This window comes from Myotis yumanensis, unplaced genomic scaffold (genome assembly GCF_028538775.1).
Source record: "Myotis yumanensis isolate MYYU_CA2020_CCGP unplaced genomic scaffold, mMyoYum1.0.hap1 SCAF_16, whole genome shotgun sequence".
Classification (NCBI taxonomy): domain Eukaryota; kingdom Metazoa; phylum Chordata; class Mammalia; order Chiroptera; family Vespertilionidae; genus Myotis; species Myotis yumanensis.
The window spans coordinates 39,399,770-39,419,259 of NW_027223767.1; the positions used below are offsets into that span (position 1 = coordinate 39,399,770).

Genomic DNA, 19,490 nt, shown 5'->3' on the forward strand with positions numbered 1-19,490 from the left:
GGCAACAGTCGGAGTTCCCAAAGCAAGCTTACCTCTTGCTCTGTGAAGAGGATGTCAGTGTAGCAGAGCTGAAAAAAACAAACTGTTGTTACCAACTGAATTCAGACTCCTCTCCCACACAAACAATCAAACTTTCCCCCACCACTTCCCAACTCAAGGTTTCTGCCTCAGGAAGAAAATACATGAAAAGAGCAGGGTCTCTCTACAGAAACTCCAGACAATGAGGCCAGTGCCTTCACAGATGGAAAATGCCCCTGCATGTGTGTTTCTGGGATGTGTGTTTGAAGACCAGGTATAGCTGGAAAACTAAATTATACCAAATGCACCCAATTCTTAGCGTGGTAAAGGGAGACACATCCGCCCATGTCAAACAGTCAATCTGGCAGAGACTGAACAATTATTACACTGAGACTTGCAGCCACACTTGGCCTCACTCGTAGGCATGTAAATTTATCATGAAAACAACACAGTCCAATTGTATTATATTTATAGAGGAAGCTTTTAATATTATGACAGGAAAAAATAGGCTATAGCCAGCCAGTGTAGCTCAGTGGTTGAGCATTGACCCATGAACTGAAAGGTTGCTAGTTCAATTCCCCATCAGGGCATATGCCCAGGAGGCAGTTGATTGATGATGTTTTTCTCTTATTGATGTTTCTATTTAGCCCTCTGCCTTTCCCTCTCTCTAAAAATCAATAAAAAATAAAAACAAAAGAAAAAAGAATTGGCCATAAAAGCCCTAGCTGGTTTCGCTCAGTGGATAGAGCGTCGGCCTGTGGAATGAAAGGTCGTGGCCAAAGGCATGTACCTCGGTTGCAGGATCGATCCCCAGCCCTGGTCAGGGTGCGAGCAGGAGGCAACCAATCGATGTATCTCTCTCATATCAATGTTTCCCTCTCTCTGTCTCTCCCCCTCCCTTCTACTCTCTAAAAAATCAATGGAAAAATATCCTCAAGTAAGGATTAACAACAATAAAAAAAAGTCAGAATATATCAGAAGAGAGGAGGGATCCCAAGTGCAGAACAGGTCATCTCAAAATACTGCAGATTAATATTCTTTATGCTCCTGATAAAGTTGTAATTATTTTCTTAAAGGCAATTAATAGAGATTACAATCATAAAGCAGCACTTTGAAGGCGTCATTATTTATAGTGAGTGAGAAGGCTGAGGGGAGGGGGAGAGAGAGACCCCCCTGTATATTTTGAATGGCTTATCCTAAACCCTCAACAGAATTTCTACTTACATCCTGGTCATAGCGCTTTCTGATTTCCGGGTGAGTCTGCTCTATTAAACAATCTACAAAACACGTCTGAAAGGAAAGAGAAGGTTAAAACCTGCCAACCACAGAGGAAAATCTATTCTACTCTTCCCCCAGCTCCCAACACAACACATCATTTAGGGATAAGGAGAGGAGGAAGAGAACAAGGAGGATTATGGGACAGCAAAGGATCAACACTGAAAACCACAGGATTATTTTCAAATGAAAGATGCAATCTTTCTTGGACAAGCATCCCCAGGGAAATAAAGTCATATGAAATCAGAGTAAGGCTCATTTTTCCCTTTTCTGTCCAGCTGTCGACACAAGGCTTGGGCATGCAAGTGGCTTACTAACAGGCTCCGCACGCTGATTAGGGAAAGCTAGAATTTCACATCGAGGTTTCACAATAAGCAGAGGCCCCAGCGTCAGGAGGTCCAGCCTTCTGGGCTCAAATCCCACCCTATGACGCTGAGGGCTGAAGAAATGAGCAGGAACGAAGAGAAATCCCGTCCCAAGTAGCTAAAAGTTCTCTCACCTTGCCATGATGGAGATGGCCACAAAGGGTCACATTTCTGATGAGTTCTGAGTTATCCATCAGATCTGCCAAGAAACTGAAAGGAGGAAGGAAATGTGAAAAGTTTTTAAGAGGGGAGGGGTGCAAAAGTGTTTTAGGAATTTTTAGTTGTTCAGGAACAACTTCCAGACCAACAATGCTCGGAGGCAGATGCGAATTTCTATACCTATATAGTTCTGGCTTTGGGGATGGAATAGACTTATCTATGAAAGTGACACAATCTGCAAAGTCTCATGAGGATTTCAACAGCAAAATAATAAGAGTTAGAAAGCAAGGAAAAAAATAATCAAAACCAATACCAGAACTAACACACACACACAAGTACTATCCCTTTCGAAATCCATTTATTCCACTGATGCTAAAGGGACTTAGAATAACTTTGGGAGTTTCCCTTTTAAAACTGTCATCAGAGCTAGTTAACAAAACAAATGGCATCTAACAATGCTGAGCAGAGAACTTCCATCTTTACCAAAACCAGCATTGTCTTTCTTGCTTATCACCCACATTATTTATGGCAAGTAGCCTTCAGATGACTTTGGCTCTTTAAAAAGATCAAGTCTACTTTCAAAGATTGGAGATTTAAAATAATCACCATTGAGAATAGAAAGGAATATGAAGCAAGTTCTGAAGATAACTGAAAAGTTGCTTCAAAAATGTCTAAATGATGGTAGGTGAGCTGAACATTTGATGAGGGACTCCACTCTTTTGAACATACGAGATGACAATGTGGCTAAAAAAAGCTTCATTATCTAATATTGAGCCACAAACACTTCAATATACGAGGGCCATGCAAGTGAATTAATCAGTTTAAATATTTGCAAAAACAGTTTGAAGAGTCTAAATTATTCCACACATACAAGGTTAGGCAAAGTAGGTTTACAGTATTTGTATGGAAAATAATATAATAATCAATAAATAATAATTCAAGAATAAACTGTTTCTGGGTGAGTGGGAGGTAATGAACCATAGACCTTGTATGCATATATGCATAACCCATGGACACAGACAATAGGGTACTGAAGGCCTGGGGCGAGGATGGGGGGATGGGCTGGAGGGGGTTAATGGGGGAAAAACGGGGATATATGTAATACTTTCAATAATAAAGAATTATATATATATAAAAAAGAGGGAATAAACTGTTTCACATACTCACAACTGTAAACCTAGTTTTGCCCACCCTGTATACCTACCTACTTTTGCCCTCCTTTTCAAAATAGAATCGTTATGCTTCCAAAACACTTAGCAATTTTGCTGAGTCAAAATAGGCTCTGGTGGCCCAACACTGACAATTATAATACTTAGTACTCTCTGAGTACTAAGGCTGGCTTTCAATACCAAACTAGAGATTTGGAAGAAGAGAAAACAGCTGAGATATGGATGAGAGCCAAGAGAAAAGTTAAGAATGAAACTAAATATCCCAGAAACCATATAAACTGAAAGGAAATCTTGGAAAATTGTAGGGAGAGATTTTGCTTTTGAAATTCACTGGCTACTTCAACCACAAACCACTTCCTATACCCCCATGAAATAATGAACCTACTCATGAAGAGAGGCTGAGAGACCTTATTACTTACTCCATTTCATACACCGTGACCGGTAACGTCTGCTCCATCAGAGTGAATTTCTTGGTTTTCACTGGCTTAATAATAGGTTCTAGGGGGGAAAAAAGTAATGAATGATGTGCAGGTAGGCAGAAAACAAAAATACAGAGCTCTATTCCATTAGGCTTAGCTTTCGGAATGCATGATATGTGATATCAACTTGTTATTTTCAAGGATCACTCAGATGTTGAGGAAGTTCTGGGAATGCTGTTTTGCACAAGACAGTAAAGGAGAATTGTGGACTGAGTTTGAACTTCATTTTGTGGGACACAGGGAGAGGGACTGGATATAGGCTGAGGTCAATGTCAGTTCAAAACCTCTCCTTGCACTTACAGAATGCAACTCCTTAGAAAATAAGCATCACGAGGATTGGTTCAGGAGTTGGGATTATTTGGTGGGAGAACTTAAATACAGTCTTCAAGCACCTAAATAGATATTAGATAAATGAAGAAATAACTTATTTCCCTAGAAAAAAACTATGAGTTTTATTGAATATTAAAACAGGATTGCCCTAGCCAGTTTGGCTCCGTGGATAGAGTGTTGGCCCATGGACTGAAGAGTCCCAGGTTTTATACCAGTCAAGGGCATGTACCTCGGTTGCAGGCTAGATCTCTGGCCCTGGTTGGGGATCGTGTGGGAGGCAACCAATTAACGTGTGTCTCTCACATAGATGTTTCTCTCTCCCCCTCCCTTCCACTCTCTTTAAAAATCAATGGAAAAATATCCCCGGATGAGGATTAATGCAAATAAACAAAAAACCAGGGTTAAGTGACTCTCAATCCAGAAATGGTACCTGAAGGTGGTAAAGAAAAATTAATCAATTCATTCACTGAATTCTCAAGTTTGCTGATGGCTATGAAATGAAGTGTTCTAGTTTCACTGTTGCTCTCACAACTCAGAGCCTCCTGACGTACCTGTGAGGGGCTGGGTGTCTTCCTCCTGAACGATGGTCTCCACCTCAGGACCGTACACCTCTTCAGCTGTGGGGTAGTACTTCTTGTCTTCATGCAGCACCACCTCCATCCCAGGGTGGTCTTCATCGTGGTCGCCTACGTCATCGTCATCATCATCGTCATCCATCTAAAAGCAAGAGCGGCTGTAAGAGGCACACACTTTTCCTGCTCAATAACTGACCTTACACGAGTTTAGAGCAATGACTTCACATGTGTGACAGCCTGGTTTTGAGTTCTGTGCTCGAGTCAGTGGGGCAGGTTCTACTCTTGCAAGATCCTTCACAAAGAGAAGACTATAAAGTCAAGGCTTCAGATGGCTCAGCTCTTCTCATTCGAACGAGCTCCTTCCTAAGCGTGAGCCACTGGTCACAAGTGGATCAAGATTGGAGAAAAGGTGCATTCTAATGGTGGGGGGCGGGGATAGGGAGGTGGGGAGGCTTTTCACAACACACCCTTTTAAGGGGAAAATAATTCCTTCCAAGGGCAGAAGCCAGGAAGCAGAGATAGAAACTGGGAATAAGTCCCTACCTTTAAAATGTTCACTTAGATTCACTGAACTGTTTTAGAAAAAGACTTTCTTACAGAAAACAACAGGTGTCGGTGAGGATGCGGAGAAATTGGAACTCTCATATGCTGGTGCTAGCAATGTAAAATGGTGCAGTCACTTTGTGAAACTATTTGGCAGCTCCTTAAAATGTTAAACACAGAATCACCACATGACCCAACAATTTCATTCTTAGGTACAAATGAAAACGTATGTTCACACAAAAACATATAAACAAATGCTCAGAGCAGCAATGTTCATAACAGTCGAAAAGTGAAAATAACCCAAATGTCAATTAAATGTGGTCTATCCACACAGTGGAATAGTATTTGGCAGTAAAAATAAATACTTATACACGCCACAACATTGATAAATCTTGAAAACATTATACCAAGTTAAAGAAACCAAATACAAGGACAATGGTTTTCAACCAGGGGCAATTTAGTAACATCTGAAGATGTATTTGGCTCTTATACTGGGTGTGTGGGATCTAGTGGGCAGAGACCAGGGATACTGCTACATATCCTACAAAGCTGGCTCCAGTGGTTCTAAGCAGAGGAATAATATGATCAGACTTTCGTTTTAAAAAGAATCACTCTGGTTTCCATTCTGAGAATATACTGGAAGGAGGGAGATTAAAAGGTAGGGAGGGGAGGTTGAATCTGCATATGTTCTGAAGGTAGAGTCAAAAGTGTATTCTAATCACTTCTTGGCCTTTTGGGTAAGTTCAAGCACAATGTGTGTTCCTGTCAGTTTAATATCTGCCTCTTACAGCCTCTCTACCCGAGGACAATGAATATATTACATGGGATGTTGGAGCAGGGAGGTGGAATAGGAGATTAAAAAAAAAAAAAAGTGCATCTAATTGGGGTGGGTTGTGGGGATAGGGAGGTGGGGAGGCTCAGTATTTAGGTCTTAGATCTGCGAAGTTTGAGATGCCCTATTACAGTGGTCGCCAATCTTTCGGACTCACGGACCACCAGTGGTCCACGGACAACCGGTTGGCGACCGCTGCCCTATTAGACATCAAGTAGAGAAGCCAAGAAGGCAGTTGTACGTACAAAGCTGAGGTTCAAGAGAAAGGTCCAGGTTGGAGATATAAATTTGAGAGTCCTCAGTGAATAGAAAGTATTTGACAGACTGGATGAGATCACCAGGGGACTGAGTATAGACCGAGAAAAGGTATCAGGAATGGAGCGCTGGGACTTGTTGACGGTTATATGTCAGGGAGATGAGGAGAAACCAGCGGCGAAGACTGAGAAGGGCCAGCCAGTGAAGAGAAGGAAAACCTGGGGATACCCTGGAAGCCAAGGGAAAAGGAAGTGATCAGCTGGGCTAGTCAGATGCTACAGAAAGGCCTAGTAAGATGAGGACTGGATCCAGAACAGAGGTCACTGGTGACCTTGACCAGAACATTCACACACAGCCTAACTATATGGTTTTGTTGCTCTTAACAGCTTTAGTGGGAGAAAATTCACATTTCTCTCAACTCACCAATTTTAAGTGCACAATTTTAATGGTTTTTTAGTATACTCAGAGTTGTGCAATCATCACTGCAATCAATTTTAGATCATTCAGCCATCACTTCCCAATTCCATGCCCCAACCTAGACAATCATTAATCATTCTAGTTCCTGTCTCTAGAGATGCCAACCCTTTATTTGGCTTCACTTTGAATGTGATTTCCTCAGATATTTTTCTTGGTCATCCCACCAGGAGTAATCTCTCCTTTTATCCTATTACCATGGATATAAGTTAATATGTCTTAAATGGCCCCGTCTCATATTAAAAACACTTTTGTATGTACTTCATCTCCCCTGGCAAGCAGTATGTTCCTGGAGGGCAGAGATAATGCCTTGGCTCTCCCTGCCTCATGATTCCTTGCAAATAATAAGTGCTCTATAAATTCTTAATGAATGATTTCTTGGGCTTTATTTAGCGTGCAATTCAAGTTTGTTGGGATCATTTTGAATTTAGATTCTGTTATCCAATATATTAGCTTTATGTGATGTCCAAATTTTATAAACTACTTTATCTTTACCTAAGTCATTGAGAAAAAGGTTGAAAAGGATGGGACCGAGCACAGATGCCTGGGGCATGTCGTAAGAGCTCTGGCAGTGACTCATAATCAAAACTCTTTCCATCCCATTATTCAGTGGCTGTGACCTTGTCTCCTGTTATGACCCAGCCCCTAGACCAGCGATGGCGAACCTTTTGAGCTCGGCGTGTCAACATTTTGAAAAACCCTAACTTAACTCTGGTGCCATGTCACATATAGAAATTTTTTGATATTTGCAACCATAGTAAAACAAAGACTTATATTTTTGATATTTATTTTATATATTTAAATGCCATTTAACAAAGAAAAATCAACCAAAAAAATGAGTTCGCGTGTCACCTCTGACACACGTGTCATAGGTTCGCCATCACTGCCCTATAGTTTCCACAAGGATGTCATGAGTTACAGTGGTTACTTTGGGAAGGGGAGTGAAATGGAATAAGAATCAAAATATACTTTCTATTTTGTTCGAATGAGAATGTGTTCATTAATTACGTATATAATATCGTTTTAAAACAGCGGTTCTCAACCTGTGGGTCGCGACCCCTTTGGCAGTCAAACGACCCTTTCACAGGGGTCGCCTAAGATCATCTTGCATATCAGATATTTACATTACGATTCATAACAGTAGCAACATTACAGTTATGAAATAGCAATGAAAATAATTTTATGGTTGGGTCACAACATGAGGAACTATATATATATATATATATACATATATATATATTTTTAATATATTTTATTGGTTTTTTTTTTGTTTGTTTTGTTTTTTTACAGAGAGGGAGGGAGAGGAATAGAGAGTTAGAAACATCGATGAGAGAGAAACATCAATCAGCTGCCTCCTGCACACCTCCTACTGGGGATGTGCCTGCAACCAAGATACATGCCCTTGACCAGAATCGAACCTGGGACCCTTCAGTCCACAGGCTGATGCTCTATCCACTGAGCCAAACCGGTTTGGCGAGGAACTATATTTAAAGGGCCAGAAGGTACAGAACCATTGCTTTAAAATAATATTCTTAAATATATCTTTAGAAAATCATTGACTGGCTGCCTCCTGCACACCCCCTACTGGGGATCAAACGCGCAACCTGGGCATGTGCCCTGACCCCGGGAATCAAACCAGCAACCTTTTCATTCATGGGTCCACACTCAACCACTGAGCCACTCTGGCCAGGCTAAAGTAATATTTTTAAGAAGAAAATAACTGATTTATAAGAAAAATAATATATCAGGTGCCTTGCTCAAATCAAGATATATAGTATCCACAGCATATACCTGACCTATATCTCAATCTAGTAATTGTATCAAGAGGAAATTTTTATAAAACTCACACAAGCTTTCTAAGTGTTTAAAGTCATCTGTTTTAAAACTCCTTCCATAATTTTTACCATGCATGCATAGCACACTTCTAGCCTGTAGTTTCTGAAATGCAGTGCCTTATCTCCATCTCTGAAAAGCAGGACGAGTTGCCTGATTCACTTTCTAGCACCACAGCCAGTCCTGTTTCTTACAGATGACCACAGTGGCTCTCAGCTTACCTCCTCAAGGTCTCCCCCATCCAGGACCTAATGCATCTGGACTTGGAGACTTGAACACATTTAAGGCCCCAAGATGCTCTCTTTTCACCTCATATATATGGCTTCAATTTTCTTTTCCCAGTGTTTTTCCTATTGTTTCTAATTTGAAGGACATTTTTCCTGACGGAGAATACAGGTAGCAGCCAGGACTGTGATTCTGCTTTTCTGTTTTATTAATGTCACACCTCCACTGATGAGCAGTGGGCCTACCTACTTCTTGTTTTGAACATTGCTGAAACATAAAAGCATCGTCAGTGTCTTTGCAGGTCTCAGACCACTCTGGACTTCATCCTCCATAGCTCTCCTGAAGGGGAGTCATAGGAATCTGCACCTTCTCGTTCTACTGCTTTTATTTGTCTTTCAAAACTTGAGCTTCTGAGGGAGTTCCCAGTGCAGCCGCACTTGGAAAAGCTGACTAGCTTATATTTTCTTTTGGAGCTTTAGTAGCTAAGTTTTCTTAGGGCACTATGAGACCCCAGTAGGTCATATTATAATGTACTAAGGTATATTATGGGAGTGCAGAGGATTCAGTACTTTATTGTTTTGTGTGCTTTAAAAAAAAAAAAGAGAGAGAGAGAGAAGAAAAAAGCAATATCTTTGTCTTACCTCATCAAGATCTTTGGTCTCTCTGCCCAATTCATCATCATCTTCATCAGAATCTAGCTCTGGTCCAATATAATTCCCAAACTCATCATACAAGTCAGTATCCATGATGCTAAAATTCAAGAAGAGGAGTTAGATTCAGACAAGGTAATCAAGGCCTCCACAACATGGCGCCACATGCAAATTTATAAACTTTATATGTCTAAGCTTATAGTTGACCATATCCCTTCACACATTTCCTTTCCAATTACACCAACTCATTGTCTGTTTACATACTCTTCTTCTTTTAATACTAATTTTAAAAAAATAACTTAATACCAGAAGGCTTCAAAACTAGTATAAATAACTTACTTTTTCCTGAATTATTTGAGAACTAGAGGCCTGGTGCATGGGATTCATGCACTGGTGGGGGCGTGGCCTGTGGGGATCCTCTTGCTATGGGAGTGCCGCTCATCCCGGTCAGCTGAGGTCTGTGGACCTACCCTCTGAGCGGCTGCTCCTGCAGTAAGAGCGCCACTCATCCCGGTCAGCCCAGTGGCGCTCCCATTGTGGGAGCGCACTGATTACAAGGGGGCAGCTCCTGTGTTGAGCGTCTGTCCCCTGGTGGTCAGTGCATGTCGTAGCGACTGGTTGACCAGTCGTTCTGTGGTTAAGTCGCTGAGCTTTTATTATATACGATAGGATAGGATAGGATAGGATAGGATAGGATAGGATAAGTTGCTGACACAATGCCTCATCACCACTTAAAAGTTTACTGTAGGAGTTAACACATTATGGCCTGTGGCCAAATCTGGCCTGTTGCCTGATTTTATAAAGCCTCAAACTAAGAATTTTACATTTAAAAAAATATATATATATTTCTTTATTGATTTCAGAGAGGAAGGGAGAAGGAGAGAGAGATAGAAACATCAATGATGAGAGAGAATCATTGATCGGCTGCCTCCTGCACACCCGCCACTGGGGACTGAGCCCGCAACCCAGGCATGTGCCCTTGGCTGGAATCGAACCTGGGACCCTTCAGTCCACAGGCTGACGCTCTATCCACTGAGCCAAGCCAGCTAGGGCAAGAATTTTACATTTTTAAATAGTTGAAAAATCAAAAGAATAATATTTCATGATATGCGAAAATTAATGAAATTCAAATTTCAATGCCTATAAAAACAGCTTTATTGGAACACAGCCATGTGCAATCATTTATATTGTCTATAGCCACTTTCACACTGTAACAGCAGAGCTAAGTAGCTGTAACTGAGCCCATATGGCCCAGAAAGCCTAAAATATTTACTATAAAAAAGGTTTGCCAACTACTGCTGTCGTGTATGCGATTCCTACAAACAAGAACATTCCCTATCGGTTTGAGTGTTAGCCCTTGCACTGAAGGGTCTCAGGTTCGATTCCAGGTCAAGGGCATGTACCTTGGTTGCAGGTTCAATCCCTGTGCGGGAAGCAACCAATCAAGTATCTCTCTCACATCAATGTTTCTCTCTCTCTCTTTTCCCCCTTCCCTCTCTTCCTTCCACTGCTCTAAAGATCAATGGAAAAAATATCCCCAAGTGAGAATTAACAAAACAAATACAACCATCAAAATCAGACACATTATTATCACCTAATTCACAGACCCTCAAACGTTCACAAACTATTCTAACAATGTCCTGCACAGCAAAGGATCCAAACTAGGATTGCATGTTTGCATTTAGCAGTCATGTCTTTAGTCTCGCTCTGGAACAGTTCCTGTCTTTCTTTGACTTTTATGACTTAACACTTTTGAAGATTACAGGCTAGTAAGTTTGTAGAATGTCCCTTAACTTGGGTTTGCCTGATGTTTCCTAATGATTAGATTAAGGTTATGCATTTCTAGCAGGAACATCACAGATGTAATGCTGTGTTGTTTTTTTTTAAGATATGTTTTTATTGATTTCAGAAAGGAAGGGAGAGGGAGATAGAAACATCTATGAGAGAGATTCATTGACTGACTGCCTCCTGCACACCCCCTACTGGGGACTTAGCCCACAACCCAGGCATGTGCCCTTGACCGGAATCAAACCGGGACCTTTCAGTCTGCAGGCCGATGCTCTATCCACTGAGCCAAACCGGCTAGGGCGATGCTGTGTTCTTTTTAGTGCATCTCCTATCAGGTGGTACCTGATTTTAATTTGTCCCATTAGTGGTGATGTTACTGTAATCACTTGATTACAGTGGTGTCTGACAGGCTTTTCTATTGTAAAGTTACTTGTTTTCTCTTTTGAATTAATACGTAGCTTGTGGTTTTCTCTACTTCAATTACTGAAATTCTATTCAGAGTACAGTTCAAATGCCACCCCTTTCAAGCTTTTCTGGATCCTCAATTTCTCACTCCTCTATGCTGCTTTCATCTTCTGCAGCTTTACCAGCATTTAATTGTTTTGAATGGCAGTTAACTGTACTGATTACCCTCACCAACAACTCTACAGCTTGCAAGTAATAAATAGATCAGAACATGGGTTAAGGGCTTGGGCTCTGGAATTGGAAGACTTGGATGTGAGTCCTAACTTTGTCACTTAATAACTATGTAACTTCAGGTAAGCTACTTCAACTCTCTAAACCTGTTTCCTAAACTGGAAAATGGAGTGCATAATTTCCATTGCATGAAAGGTTAAGAGAATTAAACAAAATAGCGTGTAAAGAATTTACTAGAGTCCCAGACTCAATAAATGTTAGCCAGCATTATTTTTTGGCTATTTTAAAAAATATATTTTTATTGATTTCAGAGAGGAAGGGAGAGGGAAAGAGAGATAGAAACATCAATGATAATAGGGGATCACTGACTGGCTGCTTCCTGCACGCCCCCCAATGGGGACCAGGCATATGCCCTGACTGGGAATCAAATCATGACCTCCTGGTTCATAGGTTGACACACTCAACCACTGAGCCACGCCAGCTGGGCTGCTATTCTTTTTAAAAAAGTTATCTTTATTGTTAAAAGTATTACAGATGGCCCCCTTTTCCCCCATTGGCCCCCTAACCCCCTCAATTTTTTTGTTTTAAAAATATATTTTTTAATTGATTTCAGAAAGGAAGGGAGAGGGAGAGATAGAAACATCAATGATGTGAGAGAAGCATTGATCAGCTGCCTCCTGCACACCCCTTACTGGGGATCGAGCCCACAACCCGGGCATGTGCCCTGATTAGGAATTGAACCGTGACCTCCTGGTTCATAGGTTGATACTCAACCATTGAGCCATGTTGGCCGGGCATTTTTGGCTATTCTTAAATCCAGGAACCCTGTGTTCTTTGTGCCTACCTGACAATGCCTAAGTAGGCACTGTTAAATATTAAGCAAATGGAATGTTTAATTTTGAGATACTGTTATTTCTTGCACTAGGTTACCTAATGCAACCTGTTGAGAGTGTTGATTGTAGACAAAATAGAGAAGAGCTCCAAGGACCAGTAACTAATATAAACTATTACAATAACTTTAAATATGCATAGAGATTCTTTACACTTCCAAAGAGCTATCACATCTATGCCAATTTTATTCTCCCAAATCCATGAAGTTACAGCAGAAATTTTTATAAGGACGTTCACGGGACAAACCAAGCTAATTTCTACTTCAAGGCCATGGTACTTGCTATTCTCCTCTGAAATGCTCTTCCTTTGGATATTTATACCTTGTTCCTTCATTTCACTCAGGTCTCTATGAAAATGTCACGTTTTCTGCGAAACCTTCAATTGCCACTCTATAAAAGTCCTCCATACACACTGTTTTATTCTTATTAACACTTACCACTAGCTGAAATCTATCTATCTATACATGCGTTTACTGTCATCTCCCCAACCACAATTTAAGCAAGGACTCCATTTCACTTAGTGCCTGGCACAATACAGGGCCTCAATAAGAATTTGCTGAATGAATGAACGAATGAATGAATGACTCCAAAAAGGCACAGACAAGATAGCTGACTTGCCCACAGTTGCACGAAACTGGTAACTTCAGGCATCAAGCCTCACTGCAGCTTCCCGCTATAACGCAGGCTCGCAAAGGAACACAGAATAAGCACGGAGCGAGTTTGGCACAGGAGTGAAGATGGCACAGATGGAGCCGGAGAGGGGGCTGAACGGTGAGAGAATGACTGCTGCCTAGGGAAGCGGGGGGGGGGGGGGGGGGGGGGGGGCGCTTTCATTCCTTTCCCGTTCCACACCCCAATTTACCCATTTGTAAAGTAAAAGAGGCGATAGCATATAAACTCCCTCCCAGATCTGACAACAGTCCCCCTTCCCACCCGGAGCAACTCTCCCACCCCGTGGCGCGTCAACTCACCTCCCTCCGGCTCAGCCAAAACCTCCGAGCAGCCCGACGGAGCCCGCGCTTCCGGCCCACGCCGCGCCGCTGCCTGCGCCTGCTGCCCCGAAGGACCCCGCAGACGCGGCGGTCGCGTTTCCGCCGCGGACAGCCCTCTGCCTGAGCACTAGCTCGGAGGAATGGCGTCCGCGGACACAGGAACGGGAGAGCTGGAGCTGTATGCCCCCAAACTGAGGCGTGGGCTACTCCAAACAGAGTGGGGCCTGAAGGGGCCTGAATCTGATCAGGCGCCTCGGGACCACACTGAAAGGGGGGCCTTCGAGCCGATCACGTGGGCAGGCTGTGGGAGCAGTTGCTAGGCAACCACCGCGGCTGTGCCGGGTCTGCACTGAGCTGTTCTGTTCCGGAGTATCTGAGCGTCCCCAGAGAAAGCAAGGGAACCAAGGCCAGGGCTGCTGGGGTGACAGTCAGGAGGGCAGGAGGGTTAGTTCTATTTATTCAACGACCGGGTAGGGCTCAGAACTGGACAGGAGCCAGAACATCTGAGTTCAATTCCTGGCCAGCCCAGCCCCCTTCTTGGTTGGGGTGGAGAGGGAGGGCTCTAGGCTTGGTTGCAGACATTCCGCTACCCTGCCCTAGGGCTGTTGATGATGACTCAGTCATAACATCTTGCTCAATGCACCAGGAATCTGAGGCTCAAAGAGGTCTCACAACAAGGTAAAGCAAGAGCCAAAACTAGACCCCATATAGGTGATCTCCCTTAGAACAGGTCAACCGGCCTCCTGCGCGGAGGCTACAGAAGTACAGTGGCAGAATTAAAGAGGTCTCCCCAGTACCTAGTCCTCCAGCCCTGGACTGGACCGAGGAATTTGGGACAGGGACCATTTAAGCCCCTTCTACTTGATTTCCTGCTCAGTCATTGCATTTGGTTTGGGTGAAAAGTATTCTTTCTCATTAAAGACATTTAATGATGGATGAACTTTTATCCCTGGGCTCAAGAGTAGCTAACCATAGTTCTGCTTTTGTGTGAGGTTCTCCTCAATCACAGCAACTCGCTATGTGGGAGAGTGAAGGTACTGAATTCTGAGATCCATACGCTTCCTCACCGAAAGTGCCAATTCTTAGAGGCAGAAAACGAAATTAAGATACGGCTCCACACTGAAAGTCATTCTCTTTTCAGTGACAAAAAAATCTTAAGCACGTCCTCACTGTGTAACTCTATAGAGAACTAGATTTTTGTAAACCCCCAATATAAGTGACAAGATATCTGGAGTGCTTTTGGGTCATTTTGTGGGCCAGCAAAGAATCCGCTTTCCTTCCCCTGTTATTGACCTTCCAATGATGTCCATTCTCTTTTCCTTCCCAGCCACAGGCCATGGAAAGGAATGACATCATTGACTTCAAGGCTTTGGAGAAAGAGTTGCAGGCTGCCATTACTGCTGATGAGAAGTACCAGAGGGAGAATGCTGCCAAGTTTCGGGCCGTAGAGCAGAGGGTGGCTTCCTATGAGGAGTTCAGGTTGGCTCAGTGTCATTTTTCTCAGGTCCCCCTGGTATGGTGGACTGTAGTGGATAAGAGCACGTGCTTTGGAGTCAGACAATTCCGGGCTTAGTCCTGGTCCTGTCCTCTGCTACCTGTGTCCTCTTATGCAAGTTATTTAACCTCTGTGAGCCTCTATTCCTCATCTGTAAGAGAGAATAACCATTACTATGATCAAACGAGTTATTACCTGTAAGATTTTTGAGCAGAATGTCTGGGACATGGGAAGTACCTAAAAGCTGTCAGCTATTGTTGCTGCTGCTGTTATTGTTATTGTTGTCAGATTGACCTGCCAACAGGTTCAGCCTCTATCATGCAAAGTCCAGCCCCCTCACGCCCACAGACATCATCAGGTCTATCCCTTAATCTCTGTCCTTTGCCTGCAGGGGTATTGTCCTTGCATCGCATCTCAAGCCACTGGAGAGGAAGGACAAGATAGGAGGAAAGAGGACTGTGCCCTGGAACTGTCACACTACTCCAAGAAGGACCTCTCCGGACGAAACCACTGAAATCTCCCAGGTAGGTGAGGCAGCAGGCTTCTCTGCCGTAAAGCTCCAGTCCTGTCTTCTTACAACACATACCTTTTCCTTGTTTCTCCTGTTAAGCCAACAGAGGCAGGTTTCTGCCTCTGATCCCAGAAAGAACAACCATCGGATGGTGAGGGGAGTTAAATTGGGCAGAACAAATCAGAAAGTTGAGCTAGGCAGGTCTCTGTCCTTTAACTTGCATTCACAGGTCAGGTTGGGGTTGCTCTGGGTTATATGGTGTTTAGTATAACAATCCTATGGCAGTGTTAGGAGGTAGACCTAGCCTGACAGATCCTTAACACTCCACCCCCACCTTGAGTTCTTTCTCTCTTCCTGAGGTTTTCAGTCGTCCCCTCTGCTCTGCTCTGCTCTGCTCTGCTCAGAGTAAAAGCCCTTACTCTCACATTCCTAAGTAGGAATATCCTGGTACAACTGAGAATCTCAAACCAGGCCTGGGTTCTTTGAGACCCTCTCTCATCTAAAAAGGCGGCCGCCATGGACCACAGGCTTTCCAGTGCTGAGAGAGCAGCAGCAGAGTTCAGCTGAGAACCCATAGGCTTCCCTCACTCTCACTGTCATAGAGCAGCTGGAAAAGCTCTGGGTTCCCTTTCTTCTTTTGCCATCCAGGAGAAAACACTCCTGCAGCCCGAGACCTCAGCGGAGTTCTACCGTGATTGGCGGCGATACTTGCGGAGCGGGCCAGAGCGCTACCAGGCCCTGCTGCAGCTTGGAGGTCCGAAGCTGGGCCACCTCTTCCAGACGGACGTGGGGTTCGGACTTCTGGGGGAGCTGCTGATGGCACTGGCTGAGCATGTGAGGCCGGCTGACCGGCTGGTGGTGCTGGGGATCTTGCACGGCCTGGCCAGTACCGGGCGCTTTGCCCTGAACCTGAGCCTGATGAGCCACGCAGAGAGAGCGAGCTGCAGAAGCTTGTTTCAGAAGCTGCAGGCCATGGGCACCCCTAGACCCATGACGGAGGGGCTCAGCCAGGAGGAGCAGGGTCTGGAGGAGCAGCCTGGTGGGCTCCAGGAGGAGGAAAGTCTCCTACAAGAACTGCTAGGGTTGTACCAAGTGGATTGATGGGGCCAGTTATCTTCCGAGGCCCCCAGTGGTCACTGGCAGCATGTTTTGGTTACCTCGGGGGCTCCGCAGAATTGTAATAAGAAGCCCATACCGACTTCCCTTCTCAACTTGATCTTCAGAGCAAAAGCTAGCATCTAATCTTCCCCTCTCCAGCTCCTCTGTGGCCTGATATTCTGAACTGTAGATCCACAGGATGGTCAAGGGTCCAGAAAGTTAAAAGAGCTTTGCTTCCCACCCTCAGAGTCTGTCACGGCTGTGGCCCACAGCCCCCCAAATGCTGGCTACACTGGTAAGGCCTCTACCCAAAAAAGGGAAGAAGGGAAATCATTAATCTTCCGTAATAAACCAATACTGATCTCCATAGCTTTTAACAAGAATATTCATAACGTAAAACCACTGAATGGACATTTGATCAGCAAATGGTCAAATGCTACCTCATTTGAGATGTATTTTTCCCCAGGGGCTGAGGTCCTGTGCAGGGTTGGTTCTGGGAAAGCCCCAAGCCATCAGTTTAGGTCTGGCCAACCTCCCGGGCTTCTTCAGATGGCCAGATGTGAAGGTGGTGGGTTTCCTTCAACTCCTGGATTAACCAGAGGGAAGACCTTTCCACCAGTCACCAGGGCAAGGCCTGGAGCAGGAAGGCAAAGATTTCCCTGTCTGGCTCCTAGCCTTGCTTCTCATTCCAGTTTCTCCTGACCCGTTCTTGGGTGAGTGCCAGTGTTCTAGAAAGGGGAGAGAGGGCCAGGTTCTAGAATGGTTCTTCCTCGAGATCACATTGGAAGGGCATCTGGTCACATGAGAAGGGCCTCCTGTACACCAGCTGGGAATAAATTGCCTTGCCTTTGGCTACTTCCCCTGCAGATGGTTGCTGCTTTTCTTGGCTGCTTCATCCTTTCCTCCAGCAGTGAATTCTAGCAGCCTCATAGGCCTTTGGTGCCCTGGTTTCCCCCCTCTGACCGCCCCCTCCTTCAGGCATGAACCTGCCCCACATCACTGTGCTCCTGTGGGCATGGGGGAGTCTCCGGGCCTTTGAAATCGTGGAGAAGGAGAACATTTTTCAGAGGACCCCCTGCCCTGCTTTCCTGATGTTTGATAATGCAGCCTACCTGGCCGACATGAGCTTCGAGCTGCCCTGCCACTGTAAGCCCGAGGAGGTGTCTGCTGTGGTCTGGTACTATCAGGAGCACCTTGGTAGCAGCCACACCAAAGTGCTGACGGACTTCGATGGGCAGATGCTGACGGCGGCATCCCAGGTACGGGTGGGCAGTGACCTGCTGGTCCGCTTCAGCATCCGCATGTTCAGCCTGTTGGTCTTCCGGGCCCAGCCTGAGGACTCGGGCTTGTATTTCTGTGGCACCCGCAAGGGGGACTACTTCTATGCCTATGATGTGGACATCCAGAGCAGCGAGGGAATGGTGGCCACCTTCAAGGACCTGGGCCAGGAGCCCTTTGCAGACGACTACCGTGGGAGCCTCCACGTCTTCACCACCTTCTGGGAGTGGACCCCCTGTGACCGCTGCGGGGTCCGCGGGGAGCAGTGGCGCATTGGCCTCTGCTATCTGCAGAGTCCAGACCTCTCCCCACGCTACCGCAGGACAATGCCGGACGTGCTGTCCTGTGGCTCACGGGCCGTGCCCAGGAAGCTTCAGGCCAAGGTCAGGGACCACACGCCCGAGCTGCTGGTCCAGAGCTGCCTGGTGCCCTGCAAGAACACAACGAAGATCCGGGGGAGGCTGATGGCCATTTTAAACTATGTGTCCAAAGTGGGCAGACGACCCTGGCTGCCCCAGGTGCCCATCCAGTACCACCAGCAGAGGCTGAGTCATGGGCTCATCATCTCCTGTCCCGGGGCCCGGCCAGAGCACGCTGTGGCCTGGGACAAGGACCGCCAGCACTTCTACCGCACGCAGTACTTGAAGGGCACCAATAGGTCCATGAGGGTCTTCATCGACCATGGCAACCATCTCCACATCCGCTTCACTCAGCTGGACGACAGGGGCATCTACTATTGCTGGCGGCAGGGCGAGCGGGTCGCTGGGTTCCGACTGGGCGTGGCGTCTCAGGGGCGCTACAAGGTCTCACTCTCGGACCCCGAGGTCCGCTCCGCCTTGGAACTCACCCTGATAGGCTACCTGCTCCTCACCGCAGTCTTCGTCACCATCCACCTTTGTCGCTGCTGCTGTTACGTGTTTCGCTGTTATCCCAGCTTCTCTCGCTAGGTTCTCTCTCCACCCCCTCTGAAGACCAGCTGTGCTCCAACGTGTTTGTTAAATGATTCCAGGTGCTTCTGGGTGGGCATCCTGGGCTGGGACGTGTGGCAGGGGAGTGCGAACAAGTTTGTGAGTGACATCCTGCTCCCCGTTTTCATGGGCACATCTGGGCCTGATCTGGGAGGTGGAGAAGCCTGAGGCAGGTGGGACATGGGACGGAGGCTATGATGCAAGTAGCCAAGGTGCACATGTCTTCCGACTTCATCAGGTCAGAGGAGGAGGAAGGGAACCTCATATTTATTAAATGGCCTCTTCAGTATCGAGCAGTGTTTGAGGTGCTTTCTTTTCTTGCCTTTGAGGACTGCCAAGTGGGTGCTGGTTAAATTGGGGGTATCATGGAGAGGAAGGAAGAAAAGAGTGGGGGAGCCACATATATGTCCTCTCTGCCTTCCTCCCAGCCTTGTCCTGGGACCGGCTGGTAGAAATGGCAGGTTTGGGAATAAAGGTAAAGACTAGGACAGGGGAAATGGGTGAGGAAAATGGAGGTCCAATTCAGGGCTTTCCTGAGAGACTGCACCCATGCTGGAGACTGGGGGTGAGAAGAGGAGCTGAGAGCAAGGAGGGGGGGGTATGGGGGGCACCAGGACTGCTCTGGCAGAGCAGGGTTGGAGGTGGGATTTGT

The 19,490-nt window shown here is 45.4% G+C and overlaps 3 protein-coding genes across 4 annotated transcripts in view; 2 read left to right on the forward strand and 1 right to left on the reverse strand.

Moving 5' to 3' along the window:
* Positions 1-13,533, reverse strand: part of EFTUD2 (elongation factor Tu GTP binding domain containing 2) — a 38,943-nt gene extending 25,410 nt beyond the window's left edge. Inside the window, exons 1-7 of the mRNA XM_070395485.1 lie at positions 13,468-13,533; positions 9,174-9,282; positions 4,347-4,512; positions 3,406-3,484; positions 1,793-1,868; positions 1,243-1,308; positions 33-68 (exon numbers count right to left, since the gene is read on the reverse strand). Coding sequence (XP_070251586.1) covers positions 33-68; positions 1,243-1,308; positions 1,793-1,868; positions 3,406-3,484; positions 4,347-4,512; positions 9,174-9,278 — 528 coding nt within the window. The 5' untranslated portion in view covers positions 9,279-9,282; positions 13,468-13,533. The remainder of the gene's footprint in view (positions 1-32; positions 69-1,242; positions 1,309-1,792; positions 1,869-3,405; positions 3,485-4,346; positions 4,513-9,173; positions 9,283-13,467) is intronic.
* Positions 13,534-13,833: 300 nt separating this feature from the next.
* Positions 13,834-16,604, forward strand: DNAAF19 (dynein axonemal assembly factor 19). 2 transcript variants are annotated; one of them, XM_070393143.1, is made up of 4 exons: positions 13,834-14,166; positions 14,816-14,967; positions 15,375-15,507; positions 16,143-16,604. In XM_070393143.1, exons 2-4 carry the CDS (start codon positions 14,825-14,827, stop codon positions 16,593-16,595), a joined length of 729 nt encoding a protein of 242 aa, XP_070249244.1. In that variant the 5' UTR covers positions 13,834-14,166; positions 14,816-14,824; the 3' UTR covers positions 16,596-16,604. The 2 variants fall into 2 exon arrangements, with proteins under 2 accessions (XP_070249244.1, XP_070249245.1); XM_070393144.1 differs by having other exon boundaries at positions 13,834-13,932.
* A 950-nt stretch (positions 16,605-17,554) lies between these two features.
* On the forward strand, positions 17,555-19,129 carry FAM187A (family with sequence similarity 187 member A). The gene has a single exon (XM_070393142.1). The coding sequence runs from the start codon at positions 17,573-17,575 to the stop codon at positions 18,815-18,817; it is 1,245 nt and encodes a 414-aa protein (XP_070249243.1). The 5' UTR covers positions 17,555-17,572; the 3' UTR covers positions 18,818-19,129.
* The last annotated feature ends 361 nt before the right edge of the window (positions 19,130-19,490 follow it).

Excerpts from the sequence above, each read along its gene's own strand:
- DNAAF19 (XM_070393143.1), top strand. The coding sequence starts at position 14,825 with ATGGAAAGGAATGACATCATTGACTTCAAGGCTTTGGAGAAAGAGTTG. Across the intron at positions 14,968-15,374 it reads GCTTCCTATGAGGAGTTCAG|GGGTATTGTCCTTGCATCGC; the intron begins GTTGGCTCAGTG and ends CTTTGCCTGCAG. Across the intron at positions 15,508-16,142 it reads AAACCACTGAAATCTCCCAG|GAGAAAACACTCCTGCAGCC; the intron begins GTAGGTGAGGCA and ends TTTGCCATCCAG.
- FAM187A (XM_070393142.1), top strand. The coding sequence starts at position 17,573 with ATGAACCTGCCCCACATCACTGTGCTCCTGTGGGCATGGGGGAGTCTC.